We start from the raw sequence: 21,812 nt of genomic DNA on the forward strand, positions 1-21,812 counted from the left end.
TACAGTGAAAGTCCTTCAACCTGTTTGTTTTTGTAACAGTAACACACCAATAATATTCAAACTGTGAGCATTTGAGGATTTGTGGTAAAGTCAGTAATTGATATCAGTGATAATGGCTTTGTCTTTTACAGTACAGTATGTGTCATTGTCCTGTTCTTCCTGTCTCCTTCTCTCTTGTCAGCTCCTTGCCCATTGGCTAAGCTTGACATGAGGGCAGGGTGATTAGACAATCATTAGATCCAATAAAACATTGCTGGTTAGCGCTTGGTTAACGTTTGACCAGACAGGATGGGGTTGCTCAGATCACTCTCAAGTCTTAGGAGTGACTCACTTGATCTCTCCGCTAAGGTAAGTCTCCTCGCTCTGCTCAAGTTCCCAGTTTTGGATTCTGTTGGGTATTTGGAGAGGGTTTTTGTGGTCTGAGTGGGACACGAACCGGGCAGCATCTGCTGGTTTTCATATGCTGTGTTTGACGTGTCAGATGTTTTAAGTTTGTCAAAGGAGCGCAGTGATCTTGACTTGACTTTGGCATGGCCTTTGTGTCAGGTGTTGGCATGTCCGACAACCAACCGTTGCTTCTTTTTGACTTCCTGAGTTGTGCTCTATACTTGGCGTTGGGGGGAATCACCTGTATGGGACTCAAGATTTGGGCTGAAATCTAAACTGACTAAGGTCATCCTGTCATGAAAGGAGAAAGAGAGGGCCTGCAGCACCCAAATCACTGTGTTGCACAACTTTGCCACTCTGTCCATCAATCAATTGTTGGACAAATACAGTAAATAACTCAATTTCTAAACTATTTTCCTCGTCTGTAGACGTCTGTAAATTGGCGATGTCGACACTGACCACGTCTGTCAGCAGAAGTGGTGTTCACCATGGGGCGAGAAATACTAATGAGTGGTAGAAAAACAATATGTTAACTTGAAGTCAAATTTGTGTTTTGTCATAAGGAGTGTCAGTTGATTTTGGTGACATTAAAAGAGTGCTGCACCACAAAAAGGTCATTAGCCACGACTCAATGTCACCTTCACTTCCCTGTGGCGGTTGACTTCACCCTTCTCTCTCGCCTGCACTTTACAGGTCCAGGAAATCTCGGACTTTGTCATTTATCAGTATGTCTCTGTTAAACACAGAAATTTCATGCACGTTATGTCAGTTTTGTTTGACTTAAATGAATTGTGTTTTTTCTGTTGTCATCCAAAGTAATCTGATTTTATCTCACTGAGTTTCTAACTTCTCGAGACACATTGAGGATGCTGCCGCAGAGCAGTGTCAAAGTGTGCGACAGAAAGAAATTGTCATTTTAATCTTCCATATTTTCTTAAACCACACCCATTCACATTATTAGTCCAGATTTGTTATAAAATAATAAAGGTGTTATAAAGTCACAGAGGTTACACACTTTACATTGACCTTTGGGTGCTTGTGTCATATTCACACCCATGGAGTTCCAGAAGGAGACACAAGCTTGAGAAAAAATAGTCTGGCATTGCATTGAAGCTCTGACTTTCAGTTTCTCCTGTGCGCTCAGGTGGGTGGTTCACCTTGTCGTGAAGGTGGAGCCACACTTAGAAGTACTTTAAGTTCCCATTTAGCTCAAAGTATGTGGCAGAGAGAGATAGCATGCACGTGCGAATTCTCAAGGACAGAGGACAGATTCTCTCTGCAAAGCTATTGTATTTTATGGAGGAAATGTGCTGAAACATGCTGGGTTAACATGTTGCTGGATGGATTGACTAATGATAATAAACATTCATTCTTCACCATTTCTACAAGCACAACACATGAACTTAACAGCAGAGCACAGTGAATATTATGCTTTGTAAAACTGAAATGTGTAATGTAAATCCTCCTCTTCCACCTCTCTGCTTCCTCAACCTCCTTCCTTCAACTCCCATCCCCCATATCTCCTCCTGCTCCATCTCTTCTCCCTTCCCAGACTGTGATCATGACACCCATGGTGCATCTGTTGTTGCTCCCACTCCTGTTCAGCATTGTGAGTACATAGCGCTGCCAACTGCTGCTGCAGTCCTTCAATACATATTCATAATAAATACTCAGATACATGAACCTGTTGAAAGGTCTGTGAAACAGTCAGTGTGGATTAACGCTCAGAGAAAAGAAGAATAAAGACATGTTTATTGGCATTTGCAGCATCCTGCACAAAGAATCCGTCTGCAAGGTTAAATAAATGTGTTGTAAAAAAAAATTCTTGGTCACTAATTTAAAACACAGAAGTGAAAAGTGTTGCTAAATGTTAGCGTTAGTGTGTCTGTAGACTTTGCTCTCCTGTCCTCTGGTGGAATAGAAGAACTTCCCCACTTGTCCAGTAATTTTAGTTCAATAAATAACTGGCCCTCAATAGCTGACTGCAGTCAGCTGCAGTTTCACTAAGGTGAAAAGGGCAAATGTGGGCGTGTGTATGTGTGTGTGACAGGTTCAGTCTTACCTCAGCCTGTGCTGTATTCAGTGACCTTTGACCTCTGTGCTCTGATAGGCTGGCGGGAAGGATCTGGAGGAAAAGAAGGGCCCATTTGAGAACACAATGCTGGATGTGCCAGAGGGGACACCAGTGCCGTATCCCATGCATCAGGTATTACACAAATGCTAGCAGTGGTGCAGAGTAACTAAGTACATTTACATTTTATATACTGAGTGTTTCCATTTTATGCAGCTGTAATTGTTTGAAGTCCTTCCATTTTTCTCCCTCCCTTCTTTCACTCCATAGTTTCAGGTGACCCACCCAGGTGTGAATAATTTCAGGCTGAGTGGAGAGGGGAGGGAAAAAATTAAGATTTCAAGGGATGGGTGGCTCTACCTGGAGAAGTCTCTGGACTGGTCTCAAGAAGAGCATTACACGATCATGGTAACATAGCCCTCTGTCTTCTTATAAATACAGAAAATAAATTATACTCATGCACTGCAGTAGCAATAAAACATATATTTATATTTACCCGTGTCTGCGTGTGTGTGTGAACATATCCAGGTGGAGGCGTTGGCAGATGATGAAGTCGTTGAAGGTCCAATTTCTGTGATCATAAATGTGTTGGATGTCAATAACAACGCTCCGTACTTCAACCAGACTGACTACACAGCTGTGGTTAGAGAAAACAAAGCAGCAGGTGTGTGTGTGTTATAACTACTGTAACTCTAATGCTGATAGAAAACCATTAAAGCTAAAAATGGCATAGATAGAAATATATCCAGAGGCTGTGGATTAATTGTTTTCATTGTACAGTATATGCACGTTTCTTAGAACCCTTTAAAGTACATGTAATTTTAGTTATTTTTTGCATGTTTTAATCTATTAACCGCAGCATTTATTTGATTTTCCACCTTCAAGCCTCCCTCACATTTCAGTTTATTTTAGTATATTATGAAAATAAGCCTGCAGGGATTTGATAATGTTTTTAGGTAGGTCATCACTGTGACTTTTTAGTCTTCTGTTAGTTATTTTCTGTGATAATCTGGCACTGCTTTTAAAACTGATCTCCACTGGTGCGTTCAGGGATTGTCCATTTTTTATATTTTTTGAGAGCCTGCAGTCAAAAAGCATCACATTCAGAAGCTATGCTGTCAGAAAAACAACAAGGAGTTTTGTGTGTTGTTCCAGGTGTCCCATTTACCCGCGTGTTTGCGTTGGACCAGGACGACCCCAAGACTCCTAACGCTCGTCTGAGCTACAGCCTGGTCAGCCAGATCCCCAACAAACAGCACACCCTCCTGTTCCAGATCAACCCCAACACCGGAGAGATCTCCACCACGGAAGAAGGTGCTTACACGTACACACCTGTCCACACACAACCGAACGCACAACCTAGACATGTCCGTGGGAAAGTCTATAATCTGTCCATCTCTGCCTGTAATCTGCCAGTATAGTGACACTGTAAATCCAGATTACACAGCTCATCTTGTGCTCTCAAGATTAATGCAGATTGGAGGCAGATTGCCTAAATGTGTCGCGTGATGTTGATCACTGATTGCTTTGAGTGTGTGTGAGCATGTGAATGAGTCTGAAGATGCCTTATCACATCTGTGCACTGCAAGGGAAAGTTTCATTGCATTTCTCTGACAGGAGACCTTGATGAGAGCAGAGATGTTCTCCTTGTAGACCACTGATTTATATGAAAATACATACCTAATGTCTGGAAACATGCTCGGTGATGTGTATGCGTGTGTGTGTGTGTCATTTCACAGGAGAACGGATGCTAAAGGCCAGAGAGGGCATCAAGTATGGCAGGGGTGAAGATCAGAGCATTGAAACACTGAAGACAAAGTTTGATGAGTACTGTCCGGGGAACAATCCCCAATCTATCCCCTATGAAGCAAACCCCTTCTTCACCTGTGTGGAGAGAGCAGGTATGTGTCCAGATGTGTCAATCAGTCAATCAACAGACAATATAAATAATATATTTATTGTCTAACTCAAAAATGTGCTTGTTCTGGTTATCTTATCTTTGGACAGCTGGTCAAAAAAAAAACAAAAAACAAGACATTATCTTGTGACTTTGATCTGTGACTGGCATTTTCTGACATTTTATATAATTCAATTGAGTTCTCGAGGAAATTATGGGCAGATTAATAATAATCATTAACTGTAGCAGGAAACTAAAATTTCATATGAAAAGTTTGAATAAAAAGTTATCAGATAATGAAATTTGAAAGTCTTGCGAAGACTAGAGAACCACTAATAAGACATTTGTGGTGTGTATTTAATGCAAAAGCTGGATCACACACTGAAACTGAGAGGTGGATGATGTTAATGTAGATGAACACAGACTGTAATGATAAAAGGACTGTCAGCGATTAGTGCTGGGTGTGTGATTTATTGGGTGTTGAGTTGATGAGTTCAGACGAGGAGAGTGGTTAAGCCAAATCCATGTGACTCAGCTTTCCAAAATTAGAGATCCAGTGAAATGTTTGTTGTAATGTTCAACCCCCCTAAACCTTGTCTCTTTGTTGCCTGTACGACGGTTCATCTTCCTCTTTGGTGTCAGAGATGAGGAGGAGGAATGCGGACCCCTTGGAGGACCCAGACTACACCCTGATCGTGCGTGTGCAGGACCTGGGAGGAGAGTCAGAGAACGCACTGAGTGGAAACGCCAGAGTTCACATTGTTGTGCAGCAAAACCTGTGGTTCAGCCCTGGACCAATAATTGTTAAAGAGAACTTACTGGGAAATTATCCCATGGTCATTGCAAAGGTGTGGTGGGATAAACAAACCAACTCTGCACAAAAGTCACAAATGCAAACATGCTAACACTCACTATACCTACTCTGTATCTGTCAATTAACCACCCCCACTGTGGGATCTTCCCCTCTCTCCCTGGATTCAGGTCCAGTCTAATGATCCTGATGCCATCTACAGTTTGGTGCAGAAAGAACGAGAGCTGAAATTCCCCTTCCAGATAACCGAAGATGGAGAGATACTCCTGACAGAGCCGCTGGACAGAGAAGACAAGAACATGGTACATGACACGTGCTCAGTCTGTTCAGTAAATCACTCGTGTCGAAACGAAGACCAACTTCTTCTTCTTATTCTTGAAATTCATTTGCTGTCTATTCTCAGTACATCCTGGTGGTGTTCGCAAAGGATAACAACGACCAAGAGTTGGAGGAGCCTTTGGAGATTCAAGTCATTGTGGGCGATGTGAATGACAATGCACCAATGTGTGAGAAAGAGGAGAGTGTATTTGAAGTGCAGGAGAATGAGCCCGTAGGTAAGAAGCCTGTGTGTGCGTGTGTGTGATCATTACATAACCCATTCATGTGCTCAAAGGTTAGGACATGGCCTCGTTCAGTCGAAGTATTTTTCTCTCACTCTTGCTTCTTTTGTTCGCTTTGTGTTCTGTTTTTTGTGTTTCTGGGTCCAATATTCATACGTAAGAATTCTCTACAAACTTCAGAGTTCTTTGATGAGTGTGAACAAGAACATTTACTTACTTACTCCTACATCCAGTGAAGAGTAAGAACAGCCTTCAAGAGCAGCTCTCAGGATATCACATGGTTAATTGCATGTATACTGAGAGCAGGAATGGCCATCTGTCTCGTTGTTCATTATCTAAAAAGTCTCCTCACACTGATATTCTGTTCTGCAAAAACATGCAATTTTATTATTTCAAGTTCATTTTATTTTTGTACTTTCAATACCAATATACTATTTAGATTTAGATAGGGATTAAATATCAGGAAGCTAAATTAAAAGAAAATCAAAGTTAAGCAGGGAAGAAATTCTGCTGAAGGTAGATGAGGTGTAACTGAGAAATTTAACAAAAAGGGGAATTTAGTCCCACATTGACAGGTGCAGCCAACAAACATACATGGGAAGTGGTTCAAAATAAATTTAATACCAGCTTCAATCCTTTTTGTATAAATGCAAAAAAAAAGAAAATTGGTGTAACATCTTATCACATGTTCACATCAAATTCAAAAAGGCCATCCTGTTCTGATTATTAGTATTGTTTCAGCTAACGTATTATTCATCATTCATTATGATATTTCATACAGTCACTCCAGAACTCTCTCTTTCTCTTCTGCAGATTTACTCTCAACCAAAGTTGTTAAGTTGTAAGAAAACTGCTTAATAGTTTTTATTCTGAAGTTCTGGTTCTCGTGGTTCCAGGCAGTCTGGTAGGAAAGCTGTTGGCCCATGATATTGATGATGCCGAGACGCTGAATGCTCAGCTGACTTACACCATCCTGTCCCAAAATCCACCCACCACACCCATCGTCTTCTCCATCGACGCTGCTTCTGGAGAAATTCGGGCGTTGCGCTCGCTGCAGCGAAAAGAAGAGCAGGCCTATCACCTCAGTGTCAAAGTCAGCGACCCAGGTAACACACCTGTAGGTACTGTGGGGATAAGTCTGTTTTCTCTCTAAGCTGTAGTACTCATAGTTTTTATCTCGCAGCTTTCAGCACCGATTGTAAAGTCATCATCAAGGTCATTGACATCAACAACGAGCTGCCTCTGTTTGAGAAGACTGATGTAAGTATTTGAACTTGCCGCACTTGGCGCTTACGTTCTTGTGCTGTTTGGCCGATTTCCTTCATGCTCCTGTGTCTGTGTGTGTATATCTGTGTAGTATGGCAACCACACTCTGGCAGAGGACACCACTGTTGGACACACACTGCTGACCATCACAGCAACAGATGCTGATGACCCAGACAGCGGCAGCTCCCTCATCGAGTTCCACATCTCTTCTGGCAACGACGGTAACGTTTTTGCCGTGGAAACAGATGGAAAAGGCGTTGGCCATCTGGTCATAGCTAAGGTACGGCATCTCCATTCTCTACCACATCAACACGCACATATGATTTCATATAACAAAACATTCCCTGCATCTCTCATCCCTGGTGCTTCTTATAACCAGCTTGTTTCTCACCCAACAGCCTTTGGACTACGAGTCTTCTAAAGACTACAAACTCCAGATTGATGCTCGTAACCCAGAGCCGCTGATGAAAAACCTGGAGTACGGCAGGGAATCCACAGCCTTCGTCTCTGTGTCTGTCACCGATGTGGACGAGGCCCCGGAGTTTAGTCTGGACATCCTGGATGTGACTGTGCCTGAAAACACCACCAAGGGATCAGTGCTGCTCACTGTGGAGGCAAAGGACCCAGAGGGCAAAGAGATCGGGTAAACACTCACTAATCCACAGTACAAATACATACAATGGAGCGTACAATAATAAGATGACGCAGGAAAAAACAATCAGCATCTTATTTGTCATCCGATCCAATGAAAACCAAAATAAACAATGAATTGATGCCACTAACAAACATAGGCTCTGTAGTTGGAATCACTCCCATATACACTGACTCAATGCTGTTGTGAGTCTCTATAGTCACTCAAGCAAAATAATCTGCATTATTCCGAAGCAAAAAAATGTCCCCAACAAAAACACTGTTTATCTCATTTGACTAATGTTTCCTGAAAACTATGGTGTCCAACTGTTTTAGGAAATTACTCATCCTTTTTTTCCCCATTTTTTTTAAAGATTAATGTCATCAGTAGGGACTAATGGAACTGGGGCTGAGAGCCACAAACAGAGTAGGGAAGTTGGGACGTATTAAGAGAATAATGAGAGAGTAATGTGTTGGTTTTAGTCTTTTCATGGGATTTGTTAACAATAGCAGAAATACAGGATGACGTCAGTGTTGCAGTTCCTTTAAAGGCATGAGAATTTAGCTCATGGAAACTAATTTATTTGTTTATTTTGGCTGCAGTAAATGTTAATCATCGTCTTAGAAGCCTATGTCCATGTTTTCCTGTAGTTTATGAGTTGAACTCTTAACAAGATGTACCGAATGATAGCAGAGTGAACACAAACACCCCACACACTTTCATAGCTTAGGAACTGTTCCACTTGATCAGCACTGGCTTAGTTTTTAACATTACTGTTTCTGTTTCCATCAGGATTATCCAAAACAGACTATCGATCTGTTCTGGCTGCAATTACCCCCCCCGCCATCCCTCAGTTCGGTGTCTGCTGCGTTATGGATGATTTTCGATATCTGCTCGCTGCATGTGTGTGTGCCTTTGTGTGTGATTCCTGTTGTTGTGTGTTGTGCAGTTTCAAGTTGGACGGTGACACTCGTGGCTGGCTGGAGATCGATGCTGCCACAGGAGAAATCAAGACCAAAGACAATCTGGACAGAGAGACCCTGGAGACTTTCGAAGTCACTGTCACTGCATTTGAGAAGGGTGAGACAATAGCACAGAAGTGAATTCAGTATCATTTAAAAGCGTAGTGTAAAGTAGTTATTTCTTTACATGACAACATTTTAAATGTGTTGTGGCATTTGACTGTTGAAATCTAAGAACTATTTGTAGTTAGAAGTCAGTGCACTTTTTTCTGTACAGAGAACCCTGAGAAGTCTTCTGAGCGTGTCGTGTCTGTGAGGCTGCTGGACGTGAACGACAACATCCCCAGACTGATCGAGAAGCAGGCCTTCATCTGCGTAAAGAAGCCTGAACCTGTCATCATCAAGGCCCAAGATGGAGACAGCGAGCCTTTCTCCAAGCCCTTCACCTTTACCTTTGCCCACGGCAAGAAAACACCCAACTGGGACCTGAAGCCAATCGACGGTACGCTAACATACTGTACCACTAAAGTCATATCACAAAATGGAGTAGAACTGAAGAGGTGTAAATTCAGACTTTTACATTCTCCTTGTTTCCTTTTGCGTGTCACACAGATACAGCAGCTATACTGACCCTGAAGAAAATACCAACTGAAGACAAAACTTTCACGCTTCCCATTAACATTAAAGACAAGGCAGGCATGGGAGTCACACAGTCATTTGAGGGTGAGTCTGCTTTTTAAGTTCAGCTTAAAGGGTTAGAGAAAAAAGGTGAAAATCAACAACGAATTTTAAATTAGGCTGTGTTCGGACAGACAGCTTGCCATGGTGCCAAGAGTTTACACCTCTCTGACAGTATATAAAAAAAACATTATCATCTTCCTGAGTGTAGAATATATATAATATATATTATAGCAAGTTCAATTCATGGTTTAGCTGTCCAGCAACCTGTTGTTGTTCACTCTCACTGTGTTGTTTTGGGCTATAGCAGGCAGAAGAGAACTGTAGTATTGAGAGATGGACTAACACATTGACCTTTAAAGTCGATCCCTTAACACTCTGCAGCATGTCTCTGATGCACATGTGTGTGTATGTGTGTGTGTTGCTCTCTCCTCTCTCTGCATGTCAGTGAGAGTATGTAACTGCACAGAGCTGGGCTACTGCTATGTCGCACCGGCCGATCGTTCCTCCAGATTAGGAATGGGACCCACCATCGGGATCCTGGCTGGCACTCTGGGATTCTGCGGTAAATCCGACAAACAGTATATGAGAGTGAAACCAACAAGTATCCTTTATATTTATACAGTCTGATGCTATAGTCCAGTTTTGTGTCAGTGGTGCTGAGTCCAGTTTGCTGTAACTGACTTCTGTTTCTGTCTTTTTGCAGTTGTTGTCTTCATTGTAGTGATCAAACGTGTAAATAAAGGGGGCAAGAGGAAAACCCTGACTGAGGAGGAAGAGAGAGAGAGGAACGTCATGATGTAGAGACTGCACACACACACACACACACACACACACACACACTTACTTTAGCTTATTTTATTTTATTTACAAAAGAGAGTAGAGCTTGATTAATAGGTGTTGTGCATACTTAATTAAACTGTCAGGTGGCCCCATGCTAATCATGCATTTATGTAGCTTCTAGACTTAATTTATTAAGATGTGACTTCCAGACTCTGTTTGTTTCATTAGCAGTTTCATTATCTCAGCCGATTCAATTAGTTTTTGGCCGAGAGCTTGTTTTGTTATTGCCTTCTGCTTCAATGTAACAGCAAACTGTTGAATAACAGGTGGAAATAACAGGTGGAAAGCTGTTTAATGTTAAGCAGCATCTTAAACCCAGAATGTCACGGTTACTACAGTGCTGTAATGAACAATAACTAATGTGTTTTCTAATGAGCAGTCACTGCTCTGTTTCCCAATAAACAAACTGGGAACCACTTTGTGTGCGTCTGTCTGCGTGGGTGGATGTACACAGTGCGTGTCAGTGTGGACGCATGGTGCTGCAGGTGATCGGTGGCATAAAACACGGGCATCTTCCTCTGTTCAGGTTTCTGACAAGTTCACAGCCCTGTCTGTCTTTTTCTCCCGTCCTCCCTCCTCCCTCCCTGCCGGTCTGCCGCTGAGCAGTCAAGGCCACGGTGCTGCTGCAGAGAATGATGCTCTGAGTCATCTCTGTGACAGTGGGAGACAGGCCACAGATTGTTAGTGGTGCTGTAAAGAGGGTGGCATGATTGTGGGCTTTTATGCAGCACAAAGAGGCCGCAACACACACACACACACACACACACACACACACACACACACACACACACACACACAAAAACACACTCTTAAGTGGCAAAACACACACACGTTGAATGTTGGTGCCACATGTGCTGCCATGATCGTGCATCCTTCCAGGCCATGTGCTGCATTTGTGAATTACTCTGTGTGTGTGTGTGTGCGTGTGTGTGTGTGTGTGTGTGTGTGTGTGTGTTTGGGATGAGTCATCGAGCAGCCCGCTACAGCTTTCAAAAGCCAAACAGGAAAACTGTCAGAGGCAGAGGAGCACACTGAGCTACAGCCTCGTAATGACAAACTCAACATGGAGCCCCTCCAGTGTTTATGTCTGCACTCTCTCTTTGCTTGTATCCCAGCAACACTTTCCACAACAACACACACACACACACACACACGGAGGGTCCTGGAGAGCTGGTGGGAGAAGTTGAAAGATTGAGGGACAGAAGAGAAGAGGTGGAGGAAAGACAGGGATAGTAAACTGTGTGATGGATGATGTGTCCACCTCAGAATATCAAAACTCACCATCACCACACACATGACTGTTTTTGTCTGTACTGGAGAGCCCTGTTATCCTAATATAGAAATACTGAGGGAGTAGATTGCCATCACAATCAACAATCATCAGCTGATGTAACTCCAGGTCAGACTGCGTATTTAACCTTTAAAACAATATATCATAATGCTTTTCAACTAATAAACATAGACAGCTCCAATAAGACAAACACAAACTAAACATCTGTCTTATAACCAAGATATGTTAGTATGATGCACATGTTACATACACACATATTCACACACTCAGTCAGTATAGTATAAATGTGAGAATATAATTTCTTCTTCTATATACAGAAAAGAAGGGAAAATAAATACACCATGTTATAACCCAAAACGTCAGTTTTTATTATTACAATCTCTCGTTCCTTTTATTACAGTATTTGAAAGCTTTTGATCTGTGTATTAAAAGAAAAATGTCCAAGTTATTTTAAAAAGTAATCCATTTTACATTTAAATCTGTCTGTGAGATAGAAACTATTTTTATAATTCTGTCCATTTAAATGCCAATTAATACTTAGTAATTTAGTCAGTTTATTCATGGCTTAGTAATTCATTAGTAAAATATGATGTTCATTTCTGTATTTATTGTCAATGAAATTTTTTATAATGATTTCCATGACACTTGTGGTCCTCCATACAATGTTCCTCAGGCAATAGTTCAACCACCTTTGTTTTTGAATGGACCCAAATGAAGTTCAGTGCAGGAGAAGTGAACCTTCCTTTTATTTATTACTAATAGAAAACACACATAAGATACAACTAGACACTTTCTGTATGTTGTGAAATGTTAGAATTGTGACGACCGAGGACTAAAATGATCCACTCTGCTTTAGAAATAAACAAAAGCTGCCACTTATTAATCACAGTTTCCCATCTAAACCCATTAAAAACAACAAATACATCAAAAACTGATAAGTTGTAGTTAGTTTAGTTGTGTGGGATGACGTTCATTACACTTAATCCCACGGAAAAGTAAAACCATGTGAATAAATTATTAACAAATGTCACCCCACTTTTACAAACTAGTCCTGGAAAAAACATCAGTGTTTCAGCAGAAATGAGGCATGCAAGTGACCAAAATGTGATGCGGAGGTGTTTATTTTCAGTAAACTAAGTCACTTATAAACCAAACACACCAGTTGTTCTGGACACTTAAAGTATGTCACTGTGATGACGAACAAAAAGTCTTGAACCCTCTTCCCTCTCTCTTTGTGACAGTATTCCTCTGGAAAATGTAAATAAAAAAAGTATTTTTTGTTAATTGTGGCTAGCTATTATCTCACAATCTTGTATTATGGTTTGGTACTAGGCAGTCTTTGCCAGATGTTTCTGAAGTAGCACTTTACAGATGATGTTGAAGTCCTGTTTATTGTTGAAGTTACTGAAAGTCCTCTAGGCTGCGGTGATCAGCTGTTGAACTCTAGTAGTGATGAAGATATTGCTTTAAAGAAGTTATGGCTTGTTGGATAACCAGACAATTTCTATACTCAGTGGTTGAGTATGTACAATGAACAATGGACAGTATTCAAATCCCTGCTTTTCTGTTTGAAACTTTATAGAATTAAATAAATATTGAATGAAGCTGGACCTGATTCCAAACTTACAGATATATCGTGTAACTCCATAAATAAAATTAATCAGTACTGAAAAGGTTAACACTTCAGCCCCACTCACCCATAGAGCATTTATAAACTCTATGTAAACATAGTATTGTATAACGCACTGTAATGTAGTTGTTAGCAGATATGAGGACATTTTAAGTGTCTATTAATGTACAGTATTTCTCAATAGTTAGACCTTGTCCTGTGAAGACAAATGTTCTGTAACAACAGCTTTTACTTTACCCACTTAGGGGTTTGTACTCTTGTATCTGCGTACAACTGCACTAAAATGTGTTATAAACCATTTATTAAAAATTTGTGTGTGTAAGTGTAAAGCTTAATATTAACTTATACAACAGTATCATCTAGTAATGTGCTGAGTTCTTGAGTGTTATTTTGTTATATGGCTATTGCATAAAATGTCCAGTTGATGGCAGTATTCTCCAGGACTGTATGTGTTATGATGGTTTAACCTCCAGTGGACACCTGATCTTTCTGATACCACAGCATCATCTAGTGGTGAAGTGACGACCTCATGACAATAACCTCACGGACCAATCCACTGTGTCACTGCCACACGTAACATTGAACTCACTGATGTGTACTCAATAGTGACAACCATCACACTCAACAGCCTGAGACACTCTGACCTCCCAGGTGTCTGTAGGTTACTGGGACGTCCTGCTGCATTCCCGGGGTGTGGCAGTGTGTTCGCTGCAGGGCAGACTGTGTCAACCAAAAACACACAACAGCAGTACACACAGGCGGTGTGTATTCTGTGTTTTATTAAACCATTCCATATACAAAACTTAACCCACATAAGTTACAATTTATACATACAACTGTAGATAAACATGTGTAACATAATGCTGAAGCTGAATAAATAACCTTAATAATATTCAAACAGCTTGTTTCAAATTTACATTCTGCTCATTCATTTGGGCTTAAATACACTTAAACACACAACCATGCCCCTGTGAATAGTGTTAAACTGGAGAGTGTGAGGGGAGTGGTCTGCTTCTACTTTCACCTTTGCTGCCATGAATAATAAAATCTGTAACAAACTTTTTATCCACACTGCTAACAACCAGTCAGAAAACAAACATAAGGCAAGGTGAACATTCATCCCTTTTTAACCCAAACTGTCTTTTTGTCTTTTTTACTCCAACAGCTTCAAAAACAAAAGCTTTGCTGCTGTAACCAAATGGTTTGACTGTGGTAAAGTTCAGTGAGTGTGTCTATGCTCAGAGGTTCACAAACACATACTGACGGTAACTCTAACACTGTCACTTCAGCCAAAGTAGTGTTAGGGAAATGGAGAATACTTCACTTTACTGTTACTTCTTTCAGCCAGGAAGCACCGCAATAATCAAGTGATCAAGTGATCACAGAAAAGTGACGTAAAAAGCTGTTCAAGACTTGTTTAAAATACATCAAATGTTTGGACAGTTTTGTGTTTTGCTTTGTACTCCAGCACACTGGTTTTGAAATGAAAACAAGCTCTAGCTCAGTGTTTCTCAACCTTTTTGGCTTGTGACTCTTTAAAATGAAGCACTGTTTATTTGATTTGTGTTCCCCTTGTTTAGGTTACTGCCTGTTCAAAACACGAGCTGTAAACAGCTGAACCACATTCATTCTTGATTCAGTCTGTGGATTTTCAAAAGCCACCAAGAGGAGAGGAGAAAGTAACCAGTGTTTTTTTTTTTTTCAAGGAAAATAGATAAAATCTTGCGTAACAGAATCATTTTCTCTCTCTTCCCTATAATCATATTGTAACCCTTTCTCTTGAGATTCATCAGGGGCACCACACAAGATGAGAACCACCACGCTATGACTTTCAACTTTAATTCCATGGCATTTACATTCACATCAGACGCACTGTGGGTCCTACACTGTCGATCCAATATGGATGTGAATGTCCTACAGCTCAGTGTCAACACTCAAACTTGTCAGTCACTCTTTCACTTGAAACCCAGTGTGCTGGAGTAGACATCATCAAAATACCCACTGCAGGGTGAATACTGAACAAAATCCTTATGTATGACAGTACTAAGAATATCTCATACAACAACACACACAAAGAAGTAAAAACAAATGGTTGCAACAGTCCTCAGTTGTAACATCAGTCCCTCAGATGCAGAAACGGCCCACAGAGTGAAAAAGATTGTGTCTGGGATACATAGGACAAAACCAGACAGCAGAGAAAGAGAGTGTGTGGTGTTAATATGGCACAGACCAGTTAAGGAATCAGGGGGGAAAAAAAAGCAGGTCGTGTCAGTGCTGCAAGGCCTCTTTACTTGTAAAGTCCCAACCTTCACCCTCTTTGGAATTTCTATAATTTCAACCCAGCTGAGTCTTTCAGTAAACAAGGTGGTCGAATCTTTTGGCACAACAATCAGATCAGTAGGTAACAGTGTCTCATCAGCCTCGGAGATAAGCGTGTAGGAAACAGTTGCCAGAGAATATTGTCATAAATAACATGTTATATAAGAGACTTGAACCCAGTTTTTAGAGAGAGGTTTTTAACTTCATAAGAAACCGGATCTTCTGTGGAACTGCATTAAAAACATACAAACTCTGTACATAAATAGAGTTAAAACAAATTCATTCAAATATTTTCTGAGTATGGCCTGTTTGTCCAGAGTGTGCTTACGTTTACAGAAGTGTGTGTGTACTCGTCAGCGTGACGCCGGTGAATGGCTTTTGAACAGCTCAGGACTGCCCCTCCTGTCTCTGTGCTCCAATCACATGAGGGTTGAACTGAGCGACGATGATGGTGATGTCATCGCGGTACATTCGAGCCAGCTCCTCGGGCAGCGACAGCATTTTCGACAGCCTTTCGTGGTCAACCGTGCCGAACTCGTTGTTTCCCACCGCGTGACGCATCAGGTGGGTCGACACGTTCTGATCCTCGAAAGCGGAAGACATGCGAGCCTTCCTCTCTTCGAGGAGCCCCTGCATCTGTCCCAGGGTGACCCTGTAGCCTCCGACTTTGAGGGGCTGACGCTGGTGCACCCCTGTTAAATACTCCCCCACGATACGAACCACTTCCTGTCTGTGGAGGGTCTCCCAGAGGCCGTCAGAGCCAATCACCTGCAGGGAGAGACGGAGGAGAGTTGGAATCAATGAACACACATGACATCAGATAAGCAAAGTTACTCAATGAAGTTGGCACGCCAAGAGTTAGACCAGTGAATTAGATTTATTACAAAACACCACGTAACCATTCTAGGAAATACCGCCACTGGAAACTTGAAGAAAAAATATTTTTAAATCACAAACACAACCTTTGTCTGCAAAGGTCAGAGAGTTCTCATTTCAAAATGACCAGAGAAACAAAAACATCAGCATTACAACATGAAATCATGAGTCCAGAGGTGAGATTATTCCTCTGAAGAAAGACCATTCTGTAATTTGGTCAGTAAGTGATAGAAATCTGCTGGAAATGGTTGTTATTAACCAGCACCCTTAATGTTTCCCATTTAAAAGTGCCAGATCCATAATGTTTCTTACGTTCAGTCTAGCATTTTGTACTTGGTAAAAATCTCCTTGCCTGGTTATTGAAATCTGAATCACAACCCACATCTCCATTCTGTCAAAAAAAATCTATTATGTCTGTTGTTGAGAGACAGTCTGCCACTCAGCGTTAACAAATAAGAACAAGGACATCATCTTCCTCCACTAACAAACCCCTGATTATCTTCTTTTGTAAATAATACAATGCAGCCTTTATTCTTTGGTAACAAATATACAAGAGATATGTAAGGGATGAAACTGTGTTGCTGTGTTTTCTCTCACCAGAAAGCGATCCTGTGGCCGCAGTTTGTGGTACGTGATCTCTGGCTCAGCGGTCAGGTAAGGCGGTGTGTGATAGTTGGGGGGGATAAACTTGGTTTGCTCGTTTTCGTGGAGCTGATCAGGCCCAGACTCCAACACGCGCTTCTGTAGCTCAATACTCCATTTGAACTTCACATCCCCGAACGCACGGAACGGCATGAGGAGGCCAAGCAACCGGTCCTGGTGGTCAAAAAAGAAGAAAAAAAAAAAAAGAGATAAGTCTGAATAAGTGTTGTAATAACAACCAACTATAACTAGTAGGTGCAGTACCTGTCGTATAACCGTCTTTCTCTCTGATGGAGGGTGTTCACCCCGTATCCGAGCCACCTCATCCTCGTTCTGGGCGTTGTGGTCATTAGAGAGTGTGTGAGCACTGAATGAACCATCCTCCTCCTGCACCCCCAACACTGCCCGAGCATCTCCTGCATTGGCGATAAACCTTTAGGAACAGAGAGGGGAAGAACAAAAGCACAAAACATTCTTAAAATAGTTGATAGAATTAGGATGTTTTGCCTTTACAGAATAACTTTTACATCAGGGAATATCAGTCTTGTTAAAATGCATGTCTGTTTTATTCTCCGTACAGGTCTGATCCGTCGACGTGAGCCACACAAGCTGTCGCTCCAGAAAAGGCCACTCTCAGGACCCAGTAGTGCAGGAAAGCATTCGCGTCTCCAACCTGAATGACAAATCAACACAGGATATGCCACATGGTTTAAATTACATGCAGAGGCAAAGACACCTGAGCTCCTCTTTGAACCATAAAAGTTTAAATTTGGACGCTCACATTTTTTTGCACTGCTGCCACGGGGGCAAAGGTGATATTCAATATGTACCGTAATGTGAAAGAGAACTCAAGTCGTGTGCTCAGGCCAAATTTAATGACATGTAATATGATTCATACATAAATGACTCGGATTTTGGAATCACCAACAACGCTGACACTGGCAACATATTTTTAAGGTGTTATGACTCTGTGTCTAGACATAATTTTTTGACAGTACAGAACTACAGTGCGCTATAAAAATGTATCTTATGCAACATGTGTCTTAAACTTTAAGGCAGTTGTAGTCTTAATGAAGATGAGTTTAAACAAGGAAGTCTAAAATGAACAAAATAGTAAACTGAGCAAAGATACTAAGTCTTTGACAAGGGCTGACAACTCATCCACAGTGTTGTTCCAGGGCTTATTTCACAATGCAAATTTGCAGAGTGACACCCCACACCTGAAACACAGTCTGATGTAAAAAAGGCCTGTCACTGGTTTTACTCAGCACAAATGAAGAGGAACTCAGTTTTCTGTTTCTATTTTCAATATCTTCCTAGAACGACCAGCTGCAGCACACAGTCCTCACCTGAGCTTCCAGAGAGATGTCGTTGTCCAGCCTCTTGAAGGCGCTCAGCAACGCCTCACGGGTGTCTGGAACCTCGCCTGGGCTGAAAACAGAGAGAGAGAGCAATATGTGTGAAGCAGAGGGAGGGAGCCAGAGGTCGAGAGTAGAGACCAATAACTGCATTATTGGCAAAACAACAGACGGACCAGTGTTGCTGTGGGCGTCTTGCTACAAGGTACAGATGAAGAAACCAGGAAATCCAGTTTAAAATGTTAGCAACAGCCAAGAAACTGGGTGGCAATTTATACTCAGCTGAAACAGGATTGTCTGCCTAGCATATAGCCACAAGGTTCACTGTACAAGACATTGCGTCTGGCATTGCACAAAGGCAAACACTGACCTGTGGCAACATCTTGGTGTAACTGAAATTAATTTGAAAACAAACATTTTTCGCCTTTAGACTTTGTCAAGCATGCTCCATTTTGTTTTCAGGCCCTCACCTGGTGAGATCTATCAACTCCTGCCAGTAGGTTCGGAGACTGTTGAAGTAGAGCGTCTGAGCCTCCCTGCTAAAGTAGTCGTTGGGGTGTTTGTGCCACTGCAGGATGGGACTGAGTGCCCTGCCGGACTCTACTGCTGCCTCCAGCTCGCACAGTGTGTCGTGTGGCAGCAGAGACACGGCAATGTAGTAAAACAACCTCTCACTCAGTGCCTGGCAGAGAGGAGGAGACTTAGTAACTTAAACAGGTCAAAGAAGAAAATAACGTTGATGCAACAAAAAAATGCACCAAAAAAAAAAGAAAAGAAAAAAAAAGAAAAAGAATACAATCCTCTACCTGAGCGCAGGCACAGCCAGCATGGCCATCAAACACACCCAGCAGCATTCCTCGTGTCTGCAGGCATGTGGCCGCGCTGCGACGGTCCTCTATAGGGGCGTTGGCTGGCAGCTGATTACTTTCAAAACCCATCACCGACGACACATTCTTCCCATCAAACTCTGGCACCTATGATCGCAACACATACAAATGGTAAGATGAAAACTTAACTGTAGAGATGGGAATACGTGTTTTCTGTATCCATGAGTGACCCCACAAACCTTAAAGCTGTACTCGTTGGCTTTCAGGATGGAGTTGACCTGCGGAGGCGTGAGGATGTAGCTGCGGAGCACTGAGGCTGTCTGGTAACTTCTTGAGTGCTGGGGGCTCTGCCACACGTGGGACGGCCGTCTTGAGGCAGGCCGTGGAGTGACGGGCAGTAAATGGGACTGGTGTTGTTGGCACGGTAACAGACCAGAGGCCAAGACCTTAGTGCGGGGCAAACCCCTGAGCAGCTGAGATGTCACAGGCATGGCTGACGGTGCACTGAAGGCACACACACGAACAGCGCACCACAGATGTATTTACACCTGATGGAGGAGGGAAACACAGAGGTGTTTTGGAAACTCAAGAGGTGCATCAGTCAGAGAGCAACATCTGGGTGTACTGTTAACAAGATCAGTTTGCCTAATGAGCACAGAGTGTTCTCTCTATGCATCATTAAGCAAACAATGTGCAAACAGAAACATTATGTGGTGTGGTTTTGAAGGTGGGACAGACTGACAGCAGCAGGGCCTTAAATTAGCACCCACAAAACAACAAGCACTGCTAAATTTTGTCTGAAACTAAAAACTCCACTGGCCAGTAACTTGAAATTTCACCCTAACAATTGAATATTTATACAGTATTTAATCTTTGGTATCCCTCCATCTCTGCTCACCACTGTTCACATATTTTTCCTATGAGCAATTCAGATTAAACCAGATCAAGTGTTCAGATCGAGAGTTCATTAGCTCTCTGTTATGCTGGCTCTGTCGAAACCTAAAACTCTGTAAATTCTTATCCCATTTCTCTGCCCCCTGGATGGTTATCAAGACTAACATTAGACAAAACTTAATGTCATTCCCATGTGGTGAAATACAGTAGATCTGAGGCCAACAAAATAGATATTTAAGAGTAACAGAAAAAAGATCCAATGGTATAAAATGTGAAAACACAATATCACAGGCAGGTGAACACCCCCCCGGGCAGGGCAGTGTTCAATTGAATTTTCAGACATCAGAGAGGAATGATGAGGAACAGGAAACGAAGACGAGATCAAGGGAGGAATGCATGTTGGTAATGTGGTTGTGGTTGGACAGGATGTTTTCATTCCTCTATTAAATTTATCATTATTACATTAGTGCTACCTTTTGAAATAACTTCCAGCCTCAGATATCATGGAGCCTTATGCAAAAATACATGGCTGACTTTTGTTAGTGAGGTTTCAGGACAGTCCAGTTTCGTTGTCCCGAAGTCTGAAGCAAATGTGTTTTAGGGATCTCACCAGGAGGGGATGTACTGGCTTGAGTTGCAGCTCTGCACTCCTCCCCAACTACAGGTCAGCAGTGCCGCACGCCTTGCTAAAAATAGCCTTTGCATGAATTTCAACCCTGACATTTGGATCTTGAGAAATGTTCAGTCTGGTCATGACCCACTGAACTGGATTCTGACTGCGTCCCTACCATATAATGTGTACTCATTGCATAATCTAAGTATATCTGCAGCCTCTCAGAGTAAGAGCTACTTTCAGTCAGTCTAATGCAGCAGCACGGGTGATGACAGCTCAGGTGACAATCAACGCTGCTCAAACGTTTTCGTGAAAATGTGTGGGCGAGCTGTGCAGGTGAAAAAACTCCCAAACACAAACCCGTGTATGAGTCAGACAGACCACAGAGGGCCCGTCCCATGGTCCCAGCTCCGGGCTCCGCAAGAAAGTTGCCATGTTTGTTGACATCACTAGCCTCCCCTAGCTGGTAGCAAGGCAAGTCTTTAATAGCAAGCTAACCTCGAAGATGTTAGCTGGGCTTGCAACGCAGAAGATGAGTCTCAGAGCTGAGCAGGGCTGACAAACGATATGACCACACAGCTCTTCAACGGACACGACGTGCCTCAGTCAACCAGGCAGAGCAGCCAAATTCGTGCTAACGGTGGCTAGCGGTGCCTCGGTTACACCCACCAACCACCAACTACCGTCCAAACTGGATAATGTCTGCTCACGTAGGACATCACTGCGTCGGCTGAAACCTCTCTAGACTCAAACATAAATAAAACGAGAAGTGTGAATGCAGAGCAAAACTCAGACTCACCTCAACCAACGGATGTGAAGAAGTTACTGGAGTTCATGTCTCGACACCGATCCTCCGGTCCGTGTAGTTCTGGAGCGCCGTACCGCAAACTGAACGCTGATTGGCGGAGCTCTGACAGCCGCCGTGACGTCGCTCCAACTCTTGAAGAGGTGGAGGACAGTATTAGGCTAAGATGTGCAACCCAAACAACACGTTAGAGAAGGAAACATATATACAAACTATACTCACTGAGAAGCGTTAATGTTGGCAGATAAAATAAATATTTAAGTAGGCAAGGAAAAGGAAAGAAAAACTATGGTTTCAACATTTTTGGTGTTTTTCAGATGTAAAGAGAGAGGGAGCAAAGCTGACTTCCTTGAAAGTAAAAAAGTAAAAACCTCTCTTTCAGTCACCTCTGCTCAAACTGACCTCTGCTCTGTCAAGGTATTTTCTATCACAATATTGATATTTATGCCGA

At 42.2% G+C, this 21,812-nt stretch overlaps 2 protein-coding genes across 2 annotated transcripts; one reads left to right on the top strand and one right to left on the bottom strand.

Moving 5' to 3' along the window:
• Positions 1–242: 242 nt before the first annotated feature.
• Positions 243–14,372, top strand: cdh17 (cadherin 17, LI cadherin (liver-intestine)). The gene is made up of 19 exons (XM_018686172.2): positions 243–348; positions 1,940–1,996; positions 2,498–2,593; positions 2,729–2,866; positions 2,987–3,122; positions 3,614–3,772; positions 4,198–4,359; positions 4,998–5,203; positions 5,337–5,468; positions 5,570–5,720; positions 6,623–6,832; positions 6,910–6,986; positions 7,084–7,272; positions 7,391–7,635; positions 8,573–8,703; positions 8,863–9,087; positions 9,198–9,308; positions 9,712–9,828; positions 9,970–14,372. Exons 1-19 carry the CDS (start codon positions 289–291, stop codon positions 10,065–10,067), a joined length of 2,700 nt encoding a protein of 899 aa, XP_018541688.1. The 5' UTR covers positions 243–288; the 3' UTR covers positions 10,068–14,372.
• pdp1 (pyruvate dehydrogenase phosphatase catalytic subunit 1) lies at positions 13,787–21,473 on the bottom strand. The gene is made up of 9 exons (XM_018686173.2): positions 21,356–21,473; positions 19,289–19,597; positions 19,029–19,196; positions 18,693–18,904; positions 18,214–18,295; positions 17,443–17,537; positions 17,129–17,297; positions 16,820–17,038; positions 13,787–16,114 (listed from the first exon to the last, which is right to left on the bottom strand). Exons 2-9 carry the CDS (start codon positions 19,538–19,540, stop codon positions 15,734–15,736), a joined length of 1,578 nt encoding a protein of 525 aa, XP_018541689.1. The 5' UTR covers positions 19,541–19,597; positions 21,356–21,473; the 3' UTR covers positions 13,787–15,733.
• Between the last annotated feature and the right edge of the window lie 339 nt (positions 21,474–21,812).

The sequence above is a fragment of the Lates calcarifer genome, linkage group LG15 (assembly GCF_001640805.2).
Source record: "Lates calcarifer isolate ASB-BC8 linkage group LG15, TLL_Latcal_v3, whole genome shotgun sequence".
NCBI classification, from domain to species: domain Eukaryota; kingdom Metazoa; phylum Chordata; class Actinopteri; family Centropomidae; genus Lates; species Lates calcarifer.

What these genes read in the sequence shown, in the direction of transcription:
- cdh17 (XM_018686172.2), top strand. Translation starts at nt 289, where the DNA reads ATGGGGTTGCTCAGATCACTCTCAAGTCTTAGGAGTGACTCACTTGAT. An exon ending in TGCCGTATCCCATGCATCAG is followed by an intron (nt 2,594 to 2,728) that starts GTATTACACAAA and finishes TTCACTCCATAG; the next exon opens with TTTCAGGTGACCCACCCAGG. An exon ending in GGACCTGAAGCCAATCGACG is followed by an intron (nt 9,088 to 9,197) that starts GTACGCTAACAT and finishes CGTGTCACACAG; the next exon opens with ATACAGCAGCTATACTGACC.
- pdp1 (XM_018686173.2), bottom strand. Translation starts at nt 19,540, where the DNA reads ATGCCTGTGACATCTCAGCTGCTCAGGGGTTTGCCCCGCACTAAGGTC. An exon ending in CACGTCGACGGATCAGACCT is followed by an intron (nt 17,298 to 17,442) that starts GTACGGAGAATA and finishes CTGTTCCTAAAG; the next exon opens with GTTTATCGCCAATGCAGGAG. An exon ending in GGCCACAGGATCGCTTTCTG is followed by an intron (nt 16,115 to 16,819) that starts GTGAGAGAAAAC and finishes CTCTCCCTGCAG; the next exon opens with GTGATTGGCTCTGACGGCCT.